The sequence below is a fragment of the Platalea leucorodia genome, assembly GCF_965183815.1.
Source record: "Platalea leucorodia genome assembly, chromosome: 17".
In the NCBI taxonomy this organism is placed as follows: domain Eukaryota; kingdom Metazoa; phylum Chordata; class Aves; order Pelecaniformes; family Threskiornithidae; genus Platalea; species Platalea leucorodia.
The window spans coordinates 4636086-4649907 of record NC_138839.1 but is presented as its reverse complement, the minus strand read 5'-3'; the positions used below and the strand labels follow the sequence as shown (position 1 = coordinate 4649907).

Genomic DNA, 13822 nt, shown 5'->3' with positions numbered 1-13822 from the left:
CTGCAGCGTGTTCTCATTCACAGTGGTGTCTGAACTTGTGCAAAAGTGGGTGCTGTTCTGCTGTGGCCCCCTGCCTAGCCCACTGGCTTGCAGAACTGACCTCGGCACCACGGGGTCTGTTGCTGAGGGGAAATATTTCTATCAGGGTAACTTGTTGGTGAGTTACTGGGGTGTATTGAGTTTGAAGGTGACAGGGTGGTTTGTGCTGCTCGTAGTGACATCTCTGGAACTTTATAGGAGAAGGTTGACTTTTAGCCTTGCACACGTAGTCGTTCACCTATGCAGTGTGCATTACTGGGGCACCTTCCTTCTCTTGTCAGAAGCTGAGGAATGAATGATGAGTAAGACTGCATAATTTTGCCCATGTTAGTGCCATGTCTGTATCTGTATGCTGTCTGAAGTGTCATTCACTTTTCCATTTCCTTTTATACCTGTAGAGCATAAAAACGAAGAACACCTAATCCGCGTGGGTCAGTGGTCGTTTTTGCCATTGGCTGAAGCAAAGTCATGCTAATGATGATAGAGCCCAATTCCCTTGAACCTCAGTCTGGCTGAATCACCTCACAGTTGAAAGGGTTGTCTCCCTAGGCCTAGGCTTTAGAAACATTCTTGTTCCTAATAAAGGAGCTACTTGAATATGTACAGGAATATAACACTGCTCTGCAGGAATACAGGGATGTGACACCTTGTGTCCTTAACATTTGTTTTAAATATTGACTTATAAGCAGACGAGAATGCATTAAGGGATGGGGAGGGTAAAAAGCAGTCTGCTTTGTGCTATTTTCCAGTGATAATTTGTGCATGCATTTAAAAAAGATTTGAAAGAAGTGCTACTTCTGTACTTAAAATGAAAATTTGGTTGTGCTTATTTTTAAAAACTATAAGGTTTTAAAAACTATAGCACAGGTGGGAAAAAAAATGAAAATGCCTCTGGGTTGTAACAAAACAAAATCTGATTGTCAAACAAAAGTATTACAATTGGCAAAACAAATACTGCTGGGATAATATGCCAAATAAGGCATTCTTCACTGCAACACCTGCACATGAGAACTTGTGGATGTAATGTTGGTTGTATTGGCTCCCAGGACTCACCCTTGAAGGATGCCTCTAGTGTCTGTGCTATGCTTGTGTAGAATCAGATGGTTCCTGCTCCTAGCAAATGTATAGATGTTTTTATTCCCTGTGGCAGTACTCACAGCAGACCTTCAGTGTTTTTCAGATCTCAGTTTTTCCTTTCCACATGCTTCAACGCAAATGCCTTTCCCCTGTATTGCCAGTTGTGGGGTTGGTCAGACAGTTTATAATGAAAGCAGTTCCTTAGGTTTGTGCATAGGTGTACAAGGCTGTTACGCTTTGCTTTAAAATAAGCAACAACACAAATAGAAAACCAACCTCCCCCTTCCCGCTTAAAACAAAACAACCAAAAACCCACCCACCCTCCCTCCAAAAAACCAAAAACCTGAACCAAGAAGAGCCATGGTGTACTAGGAGAAGTAAGGCTGGCTGTAAGCTATCTGTGGTACTGGCAAGGTACTTAGTGTGCTGAAAAGACCCTCTCTCCTTGGTCAGCCTGTGGAGTGTTCTCATGCAGCTCCTGCTAATGGTGAAGTTTTAAGCTGGCTGGATGCCCAGAAGATCCTCTCCAGTCCGGAGACTGGGTGGTCGGGTGAGTTACAGTTCCACTCCAAGCAACTGCTTGAAGTTACAAATACAATATGGGAAGTGCTTGTATTTTGTCCTGTGGATGAAGAAATAGTGGCCAAGTACTTGATAGTCTTACTTCCCCTTGTTCTGGCTTCATTTTAGCTTTTTTCAAGACTTAAATCAGCAGGATTACCTCTTCCCCCTTCCTTCCAATTCTTTAGGCTGTAATTTTGTTTTAATTAGAGCTTTGTGTTTCCAGGTGTATGGTGGAGCTAGGGGTATCTTCAAGCTTGTTTTATGCTTCACATTCTTCATGCTTATCACCTTTAATGTCCTGTTTCTTCTGTGTATCTGCTGTTCAAGGAAGCTGGAGATTTGTGTTGTCAAGCAAGCTAAAAGACTGAGTGGTAGATCATTGCATCTAACTTCGATGAAGCTTTATGGAAAAAATGAACTGCTAGGGTGCTGCCCGGTTCCACTGTCCTGCATATAAACTGTGGTTGCGATAAAGACAGGATGCTGATGTAGTATGTCGTCTGTTTTAATAGCAAATGTTTGCTCTGGGAAGTGCAAAGGTACTGTCTGGCCATTTTAGAAACTATACAGGATAAACACTTAAAGCAACATAATTTCATGTTGATTTAATTTCCATATTTACTTATCAGTGTAGATGTTGCTTGTAAATAAGTAACATTCTGGTTCTATTAAAATCACATGTAGACCAGATAAAACACTTCGTATTGTGCAAAGGCTTCCACTAATTCATGTTTTTTTGAAGTTGTGACCAAGATACTGGTGCCTTCCTTATTTGAAGGTAAACAAATATTGGAAAACAAATATTAGAGGTGATCAATGACATCTACAAGCAAAATAATACTGACACAGGTAATTCCTGTGTGGAGGGAATGCTTGTTTCCTTGCAGTAACTTGTGTCTCAGAACGACTGTTTTATCATCACCTTTTGAGTATGGGACAATACTTTTAAGGACCGTATAGTCTTTTTTTTTCTCTCATATAGAAACCTGATGAAAAATAACGTTATCTTGAAAAAGCTTTCTCTGTCTGACTCAAAATTCTGCAAGTACTTCCTTCTCCAAAAGCAGCGTGAATGCAGCACACACAGTCCTCCGCTTCCTTAAAGCTCTGACTGTGCAATCAGTCAGCAGGTTTGAGCTTGTACTGAAGATACAAATGTTAGTACATGTTTATTCATTCCTGCTTTAGATTGAGCAATCCCTAAAAACGTTCCCATATAAGTTCATTTGCCTGAAATACAGGTTTGATTTTTTTTCTACTCGAACACAAAATTGCTTGTGCATTATTTTTTATTAGAACACACTGTTACAACAGGTTTTAAACAAAACTTAAACTTACTAGAGGCTGACCATTAGCAAGAGTATATTCTGAGCATTAAGATACCTTGTCTAGAAAAGGGATTTTACAATCTTGCTTAAAAAAAGGTAGAAGGCACAAGTGCAAGCTGGACACATGAAATTGGGTACCTTGAAGTAGAAATTGTTATGTAGAAAATAATTGTTGGAAAAAGCTAACAAGCCGTTGTTTAATCTGTAAATGGATATAGGTTCCTATATAATGAAAACAAAACAATGCGACTAACTCATAGTCTTTAAGCAAGAATTGCTGTTTGTTTTGAGGGGGGAAGAGCCAATTCTGTTGTTCTTAGGCACCTAACTCACAGGTTTGTGGTAGTTGTGGGGTTTTTTTGGTTAAAGGTCGAATGGCCTGAACCTGATTGTCCCTTTTGCATTTTGAACTGTGCCATGTAAGAACATAACACGCATAAGAATGGTCTTCCTGGGTGAAACTGAGGATCCATTTGGCTCAGTATCCTGTCTCCCAACAGTGACCATAAGCAGATGCTTGGAGAAAGTAAGAATAGAGCTGCGATGTATGACAGAGGCTTATTGTGTTTGTGGGCAGTCTATTTTGCATTACTGTGGTGAAATCTTACGACCTCTTTAGTGCTGCAGAGGGGCAAATGTATGGAAAGCTCTTTTTTTTTTTTTTTTAATAGTTAAGTCTTTGCAGACAGAGCCTGCGTAGCATTGGGTGAGGGAAAATGCCAAGGGAAGTTCTGAATGTTGTTTTATGGATGCACAGAATAAAACGAAACAACGTCCGACCAAATGGATCTCTTGAATGTAGTGCCAGTCCCTGTCAGGCCCTGATAAACTATTTTTTAACCAGCTGAAGTTGGAGGGGAGGAATTTTGTTCTCTCCATTTTTGTCGCTCTAGAGATGGAATAAAATGAGCCTTGCCAGATGTTTTTAGAACTGCCTCCGAAGAGCACTTTTTTTCATCTTGGGTATTGGACCATTTGCATAAAAGGATTTTTTTAAAAACCTTTTCTTGAGACTTTCTCTTTCCTGATTACTTCAGATTTATATTAATGTTACAGAACTCAGAAATATCTAGGAATTGCTTTACTGTATCACACTTTCAATTTATGTAACTGATTATCTTGCCAATAATAGTGCCTGTTTGGCTACATCAATGTTAGTGTATGATTGCAATTTATAATCTATTCTGCCTATAATATATCTATCTAATCTGGTTTTGGTTTTATTTAGTAAGCCATTGATTTTCTTACTAGGCTTCGTAAATAAACCCAAATCTCAAAAGATTCATTGTTCAGTGCTGTAGCTTGTTATTGCTTATTAAAAACAAAAACCCAACCCCTGCATATCCTAGCTTTAAGCAGCATCTTTCCTCTTTTACTCTTTTGCCATATAAAAATAATGACCTCTTCCAACTGTTTTTGCACACTTCCTTAGCTAACAATCTGTCCTCACACTGCGATGGCTGAACGCGTGGTAGTCACTGTTCTGGTGCCCCTTCTGGTCTCAGCTTCAGAGCACCCTGTCCCCTCCTACAGCCTGTATTCAGGATGGTGAGAGCGACAGTGCTTCTAGTTTAATCCTTGAAACTTCTTTTGCCCTGTGAAGTTTGCCTTAGCGATATGCGTATGTTGCAGCAGGCAGTGGTTTTTAGCAAGTTGGTTTTGAAAGCCCTTTTTGGAGAGCTCCAGAGAGAGTCGAAGGACTGTTTGAGAGGTAGTTTGTGGCTGAGCAATTTGGCTGGTTTACAAACCTTTTTCTATTGAAGCATCCCGCTAGTTTAATTACAGATCACCTCAATATACAAAATCAGGAATGATTATGCTAAGAGTGGTTAAATGGGTAGCACAGAATGCTGTCCTATACGTGACGTTTGGATTGTGGTGTTTTGGTTTGGTGTTTTGGTTTTGTTTTTGTTTGTTTGTTGGTGGTTTTTTTTTATTTAATTAATGGTAGCATTAAAGTTATTTTCATGTTTTCTGAGCTGTTGCTGGCTAGTAGCAGGTGTTTCGGAAAGCCAGTGGAAGTGTAGTACGTGGTGCAGAGCACTGAGTGCGTGGTGACCACAGCAGAACGAATTCAGCCATGTCTGTTGCTGGGTGAAATGAGGAACAACGTAGCTGGTTCAATGTGATGCTGCCGTAGTATCACCTCTCTCAGCCCTGTCTCAGGCACGTAAGTCAGTATAAAAAATGTGCGATGACTGCCTAGCATGTTTCTTGCTGAACTTTGGTGGTAAAAAGGAAACCATGAAAGAAACAGAATCACAGTTTCCACCTTGTACACGTGATCCCTGACCTTGAAGGTCCACCTTATGTATGCAGTGCGTGTAGTTTCTTTCAGAAGCCTGGCTGCCTAGCAAAGATCTTCACTAAATGTGCTGGGTAAAGAACAGACTTGGATTCCCGTCAAGGATAGGACAAAGATAGGACAGCGCAGAGAAGTGCTACGCAGAAATCTGCAAATGCCTTTTGCCTTTGCCTCCAAACTCTGGAGAGTTTTGCTGCGAGTTTCCAGCCTTGAATCCTGTATGGCTCTGGCAATACCGTACCAGCAGCTGGTATCGCAAGTCCCGAACCCGAGGTATCCTCAGAGCTGCTCTAGTGTACTTCATCGCAGCTCAAACTCGGTCTCGTGGCAGTTCCTTTGTTGCCACGTTTCAGTCCTTAATGGCGTGGCAATGCTGCGTTATTTTCATGGGCAAAGCTACCGGTTGTGCCAGCTTTTGCATAAATGGCGTGAGTCTGGTGTACAGTATAGACAAGGAGGTAGATGATAAACAGAGAGGATTAAACGTGTTTCTGTATTGGAAATCGTGCAGGAACTGTTGTCAGCCTTCCTTCTTCTCTTTCCTTCTTTCTAAAGCTGATAAACTAACGCTCTGCACCACCCTGTGCCATCTCCTATTCCTTTCTCATCCTCACGTCTGAACTGTTTTCTCTCAGTGGTGCTGCTTTGGCCTTGAACCTCCAACCTCCCCTGTTGCTGTAGAATTGAAAGGACAAAGCTTTATTGAACTGAACATCCTCTCTCTTCTCCCCAGACTGTTGGGAGCAAGCCTCGCGGATTGGAGTGGGCTTGTTTTGCCCTGCTCTGTTACAGACGCTTCTTGCCTTTTTGATATTCAGTCGCAGGCTTCCATCTCCTTTCTGACCAGCCCCTGTTTACTTTGCAGAATACAACGTTGCCATGGCAACAGGTTACTTTTCAAAGGGAACATCTTGTCATTATATTTAATCCACTGCAGCTGAAGAGGACTGAAATATTAAGTTGTTGTTGCTATGGATACTGCTTTGTTACATCGGTTTCTTTTGTGTCGGATTTCATATACAGTGTTGGGTCCTTTTTTTTTTTCTTTCCCGTAGAATAAACACAGAGTGCCGTTCCATTATTAATGTAATTGCTCTCCACCAATATAATTTAGCTTAAAAATCTACGGTGCATTTTAGTTTCCATAGCAAGAATTTTCTTTCCATTTGCAAACCCATTCCTGGGGACGTGGAAACAGTAAAAATTATTTAACAGATTGCGTGCCCTTGCGGAGCCATCAGCTTTGTGCCCTTTTAGAAAAAAGTGTGATGGAGTGCAGTCTGAAAGAGCCTCCTGCACAGCCACGTAACTCGGTCCAGCCCTCACCTCTTGGGGCAGGGGGAGGGAGCACCTTTAGGGGGTGAATGTAATCAGGGAATGGTAAATGAGTGCTGAAAAGGCACACAGAAATATTTCTCTCGACACTTCATTTTCACGTGAGGAATCACGGTTGGATAGCCCCCTTGAGTTTCCCCAGCTAACTCCACGTGAATAGTTAGGAGCAGAAGTCCCATCCAATACTTTGCTTTTATCTCCAGGATCCAATAATCAGTCCTGATTCTTAAATGCTTTATTGATGATATTCAGTGTGATGCATCTGAAGAAATTGGGAGTTGGGGGATATTTGGAGTGCTGTGTTTTTTCTATTTAAACAGAAAATAGCTTAAAACCTACTTGTGCAGCCTTTGGCTGATGTGAAGTATCGTAGCTGCCAGAAACTGCATAGACACGTTTTAGGTTTGACTTGCACTGAGTAGTAGAGATGTGCATGGCTTTAAAATGAATTCTGGGAATAAAGGAAGAGCATTGGCATTTTCTGTTGTCGGTTCCCCCTTCATTCCTCACAGGGAGAAATTCTGACACCTTGTACCTGGAAAAAAGTACCCTAGTATTTAATTTATAACTTTGTTGTAAATATAAAATTGATTTTCTAGTTCAGTCATTTCTTTGCCTAACCTGAAAACAAGAGAACAGTGTCAGATCATGTCTTGCAAAAATATGCATTGGAGAAAAACACTTTGACATGTTCTCCTTCTTTTCAGGAGACTTTTGGCACATATTTTGGAGTGGATCTGCTTACCAGGAAGGTAGCATTGCGTAGGCATCACGACATAAGATTGCGTATTACAAACCCTGTGTTTATTCCTGTCTGACAGGCTCTCCTGTCGTGTTGTCTCGGATAAGGGCCGTTCAGATCCACTGCTGTAGCTTGCCCACTTGCGCACCAATGAATAACATTTCAGAATGGTCAGTAAGGTGAAGTTTAACTTAATACACATATGCAACATACTTTGAAATTTTGAGGTGAAAATGTGCATAAAGATATGCAAATGATCATGTTAAAAAAAAAAAACCTTCAGTAACCTTTTTGACTTCAAATGGCATTTAATGGTTTGGGCTATCCGTTGTTTTGCTCGTCGCTGGCAGTTTACAGCTGTGATCTTAGAGTTCCCTTTAAACTTTACAGATTTTCTCAGTTATTGCCCATGATCACGGTGAACATAGCAGGGTGAATAAGAAATCCTGCAGGGCGGCAGCTTACTTGTAAAATGATGTCATTATGCCTGTAACAGCAAATTGCAAGATGAATTCAAGTTTGCTGTTTCTGGAATAAAGATGGTGATCTGTTGGGTTTATGTGTGTGCTCTTCCTTGCTGGTGTTGAGACTCACTTAAATGTCTTGCAGTTATTGAAGTGTGAAATTCAAAAGTTTGTCTTATAACACCTCTGAATTTTGTCCTCCTTTTCATGAAATATGCAGGATATAAATAAAAGATGTCTGTTTAAATAAGAACAATTTATAAGAAAAGAAGAATGTTGATCTCAAGGATATTGAATTTCCTTGGATTTAGTTGTGTTCTTTAATGCTGTTTTACAGGAATCATGGAGGGTCATTTAAGTTTTCAGACTTGTCGTGGTTTAACCGCAGCTGGCAACTAAGCTCCACTCAGCTGCTCGCTCACTCCCCCCACCCCAGTGGGATGGGGGAGAGAGAGAATTGGAAGGGTGAAAGTCAGAAAACTTGTGGGTTGAGATAAGAACAGTTTAATAATTGAAATAAAATGAAATAGAATAGTAGTAATACTGCTACTACTACTACTACTACAATAATAATATACAAAGCAAGGTATACACTATACAATTGCTCACCACCCGCCGACTGATGCCCAGCACATCCTTGAGCAGTGATTGCTGCCCCCCGGCCAACTCCCCCACTTTCTGTACTGAGCTTGACGCCATACGGTATGGAATAGCCCTTGGGCCAGTCTGGATCATAGCCCTTGGGCCAGTCTGGGTCAGCTGTCCTGGCTGTGCCCCCTCCCAGCTTCTTGTGCACCGGGCAGCGCATGGGAAGCTGAAAAGTCCTTGACTGATGTAAGCACTGCTTAGCAACAACTAAAACATCGGTGTGTCATCAACATTATTCTCATACTAAATCCACAACACAGCATTATGCCGGCTACTAAGAAGAAAAATCAACTCTATCCCAGCTGAAACCAGGACAAGACTGTAGCTGCGTTCCGTGTCCCAAATACCAGTGTTCAGTCTATAAAGTGCCTTTATAGACTGTAGTGATCTGGCTCTTGAAAAGAGCTGGACATGTGGATTACAGCAGAGGTCCCATGGATTCCACTGTAGTCCTTGAGAAAGCAGTATTTCCAGTAAATAGTTTTGTTCGTGTGTCTTCTTGGTCCTTATATTGTAATATGTTTAATAAAGAAAAAGGGTCAAAGGGCACTCTTCAATGATAAAGTTTTATTTGCTCTGTTAGTCTGTTCAAAATTTCGGAAGAAAAAGAAATTCTGTCGTGTCAGATGCATTATTCTGGTTTATATTGGCATACCTTTAACTTCTGTTGTTGCCAGGGTAATTCTACTGCAACATGAAAAAATAGTTTTTCTTCTACCGTATAATGTGGTGTTTCAGTAACTCCAACCAATGGTGTGAGCAGCACAGAGCCCTTCAGAGTATGATCCTCACTACGTGGAGGACAGTTCATTTGGAACTTGAAGTTTTTTATATAAATATATTTTAAAAATAGTGGAAAAATATGAGGGCCAAGTGTATTATGTAGAAGTGAAGCCCTTTTTGAATTAATTGAATTAAATTCGCTTCTGCAAATGTTACAAGGCGTGGTTTTATTGCTTTTTAGATCTTTCATGCTTGTGTGTCATGCCATCTGATGTGATTTTTAGCAAATGAATTAACAGCAGCAATAATAATTTTAACTTCTTAAAATGAGAGCTTGATAATTTTGCATGCGAGATCCAAAGTAACTTGAATGGTTTTCCATGAACTCTGCCTGGAAAAAGAGGAATTACTTTTGCCAATTCTGGTAACGTAAGGCGCTCTGTTCTTCAAAGATTAATACCCCAAATATTTTTATTTAAGACATTTTCTCTTTCAAAATGAAAATGACCACAAAGGTGTCCATGAGGAACGTGATATTTCCTGTGTATTATCTGTAGCGTAGTGCTTAGCATGTTGTCTGCATTATTTTAGGTTTGATGTTGAAATAAGTAGATAATGGAACGCAGAACTAGTAAAAGTGGGATGCTTGTTGGAAGAGGATTCTTTGCATTGCAGGCTTTTGAGTTGGCTGCCTAAAGCATAGAGCGGTTCAGAGCTCTAGAGGCTTTTAAAGGATCTTGATTAGAAGTCAGTGCTGCTGCTGTATTGCATGAAACCTAAACATCAAAAAGCAGGGAGATGTGTGTCCTGTTGTCAGCTACCCAATGCTTTCTTGCTGCTGTGAGGACAGATCACACTGATCCTCTTCTTGACTTCAACTGCTTGACTAAAAGTTCCAGACTTGCCCTGTTGGTTTTTGCCATTTGCAGGGGCCTGTAATACACCTGAGTGTATCCTTTCTTGTTTCCTTAATAACGTATTATTTTTGCTTGTCTTCCATTCTCATTGGAAATGCAATGACAAAAAATACAGAACTGATCCTAAATTTCATTAATTGTAATTCTTTCTCATTACTGTTTTTTCCTTTATATATTAGGAGGCTAAACAGTACCCAAGGTGAAATCAGGGTTGGACCCAGCCATCAGGTAAGGGATTTTGTTTGTATTCTAATACCCAAGGGGTGTGCTTTTGCCACTTGATCTGTTCAGAGGACACTTGTTTAAAGCTGTGCGCATTCAAATACAATGCGTTTTTTAGATTCATCATGAGTTCTTTAGAATTCCTTAGCTCAGTTAATGAGATTTTTCTGTGTCAAATGTTGATATGTTAATGATTTTTACTAGCAGAAGTGCTATTGGGTTAGTTCTAGAATAAGATTGAAGGAATATGAGTAACTACTGGAAATGAAGGAAAAATCTCAGCTATTACTGGGCACATTCTGGAGTTAGAAATGAATGCATTCTCAGCTGGCTTTCACCAAGCAATGTTTTTAATAAACTATAAAAAATTAATTTGGTGGCGTTTTCTAGTTATATTGAAAGTAGATATTTTAATTTGCATAGCAAAATTGTAAAGTTGATAGTATGTTGCCTATCACAGTCCTTTTTGTGAATCTATGTATTTAAACAAAATGGAGTTCTATTAGAAGTGATTAAAAAAGACAGTTTTCGAAGAACAACATTACAAAATTAGAGGGGTGGGGGAACTTCAACTCTGAGAAAGGTTTGTTTCCCCTACAGCAACTGTGTTGAGATACACATATATATTTATATATGTATTCATCTTTTAACGCAGGATATAGTGCTTTTAAGCATGTCTGTTAACGTAGCTGTTATTAATGCAGAATTTATTGTAAACCTGCTCTCCCTTTTATGTTTGCCTGTGAGCGCGCCCTGTCTGGTGCCATGTCTGTGGCTTTGGATTTCCTCAGGGACTTGTGTTTGCACTTGAGGGCTGCACATGTTCTCCTCTTATTTTTGTATGTTAAATGAGTTTGGCCAACTGTGGTACTTCAGCATAAAGTCAGGGGGCCATTGTGTATTTAATAAATCAACAGTTGTCTTAAAAATGAAATTAGTATTTATAATTGGAGCGATTTGGGCGGCTGTTAGGGACAGACCTCGTTCTAAATAACCTTCTTCTGTCTCGCCCTGTGCCAACATCACCAACACACTCCCCCCGCCATCCAAGAGGTTACCTGGTCCTCACCCTTTTACCTGCATGACTTTCATACAAAGTTTAAATTCTTTTTAACTAGGAGGCACGGTAATTCTGGACAATTATTGAAATCTCTCTTTTGTCCATAGTCTACAGAAGTCATGTTATAATTATAGGATCTTACTTGTATTTCCCATTAAGTTTTTTATGCAGGCTTTCTTTCGCTTTCTGATGCTGTAGAGAGGATAACTTTTGGTTTTAAAGATAGGGAGTATCGTTGTATTGTTTGGTTGACTGTGAGAAGCAACAAGAACTGTACGTTCTTAGGACCAGTGCCTTAAGTGATTTGGATTGTTAAAATAGAAATTGAGAAAGCATGCTGAATGTGTTCAAACACTGAGAAGCAGAATAAGGTTAAGACTCTAGATGTTAGTTTGTTTGTGGTATGTTAGTTCTAATTTGAGGGAAATCCTTCATAAGCATTGACAATAATCTGTTCTTAAAGAGCATTAACATACAACTTACTCTGGTTTCTAAGGCCACATGTGTCACTAGTAACCGAGTGCTCTCCTTTACCTGTGGAATTGACTTTGTACTGCCCAAGTGCTGGATTTTTGCATTCCAGTGATGAATATTCATTCAGATTCTTTTTTTTAAAATCTCTTTTAATAACTAGCAAACATTTATGGAACCTATGTAACAATCTTAAGGATGTTCTGCATTTAGAGGAAAAAAGTCCTTGGCAATTAAACCTGCAGTATTCTTTTCCCTAGTCATAATAAGAGTACTGTAAATGATACCTTCAAAACAACTTTCATCTCAAATTGTCATCTAATATTTTGGCAGGTATTAGTCACCTGCGCTGTAAGGTATAATTACCAGATGCACTTATGGATGGAAGAAAAAGTAGAAAGAAGGTCCACTGATTTAGAATACTGTTAATTTTTGCTTGCTTAATATTTTAAACTTCCATTGTTCTTTCACTCATTTGCTGAGCATCTTTGTTTCTGATAAACGTCATTGCTAGGAGGATATATTCTCATCCTGTTAATTAGTATAAGGTATAATCTTAAGATATATGAATGGCTGATTGTAGGCTGCAGTAGGAAGTCGGATTAAAGATGGTATTTGCCGTGTTCCATTCTGTAGGCTGATTCATTCTGTGGAAAGTGTAAAAATAGTCTCCTCTACATGCTGGGCTTTGTTAACTCAGGGAACGGATACACTTTCCTCCACCCACCTTACTGCGAATAAGGTCTATGTAGCAGGATCCAGAAACCTGAGATCCCAGTAGTGTTTTCTGATGAATATCTGTTGCCTTCGTTTTCCTTAAACTGTGTGTGTTAGAGATGCTAGAGGGCTGTTGGAGGTTATTTTTTGATACTTAGTGCACAAATACCCCAAACTACGGCTTGTATCATAATAGCAGGCAGGGACACAAGTGAAGATCAATGTTCTGTAGAATTGCAGTTGTTCTCAAAATTCACATGCATAGGAGGAGGCGAGTGGGTCTCTGCTAAGTGTTCTCCTATGAAAACTTTTGGCTAACAAGTTAATGACCAGAGGTGTTCCAGAGGAAGTTGCTCCTAGGGAGTAACTCTTGTGTTTAAGCATATTCCTAAGGTACGTAAGGATGAACATTAATTTGTGAAAGCACCCTGGTTGTTAGGATGCATAGCTCTCATAGAAATCTCATCTTGGTACAAAGCTTGCTTGTCCTTTTCCAGAAGAGAAGTTCAATGACATATCCATTTTCCCAGGCAAGAAGTAAAATAAAGTACAGATTAAAGAGCAGAACATGAAAGACATCTGAACCTGTGACTTGTAATTACTGGTTATGTATAAATGTAGCCTCTCAAATATGTTTAGCGTTGTAAGTATAGGAGGTAATTACAGGGCTTAAAAGCTGTTTCTGAAGAGCCTCTCAGCTATCTCATCCCATAGCAGTAGATGACTAAAGATGCTAATTGGGGCTCTGGATACAGTGTAATACTTATTTAGTGGCAGAGTTCATTTCGCTGAGCTATCTCACTTTCAGGAAATTTCCTTGTTTCTCTTCAGAGTTTTAATGATTTACTGAGGACTTAATTTTAAACTTAGCGTCAGATGTGTAGGGCTTTTTACCGATTTTAAAATGGTACACATATGATAGCCGCATTCTTGCCTTTTTCATATTAGTATGATATAAGAGTATGTTTTAGCCTGGCAGGCAGGAGTTGTAACAGCATCTTTTTGACAAATGAAAACTGTCTCTTTGAGGGTAAATTGTCCAACAGTGTTTGACTTCTGTATAACGGAGGGCTACATATGCAGTGCAAAATAATTTACTTTCAAGCTGTGTTATTTCTGCAGACGTGCTCGCACTTGGTCTGTGTACAGAAGGGCTCCACTGGTGGTGGACTTGAGAGGTGGGGTTAACTCTGCATAATTGCCAGAAAAT

General features: G+C 39.8%; 1 protein-coding gene across 3 annotated transcripts in view; it reads left to right on the top strand.

The window, feature by feature from the left end:
• The window catches only part of RERE (arginine-glutamic acid dipeptide repeats), a 181437-nt gene that overhangs the window by 66373 nt on the left and 101242 nt on the right, over positions 1 to 13822 (top strand). For all 3 annotated transcript variants that reach the window (XM_082328890.1, XM_082328889.1, XM_082328891.1), the window contains one exon: positions 10322 to 10370. In XM_082328890.1, the coding sequence (XP_082185016.1) occupies positions 10322 to 10370 (49 nt within the window). The remainder of the gene's footprint in view (positions 1 to 10321; positions 10371 to 13822) is intronic.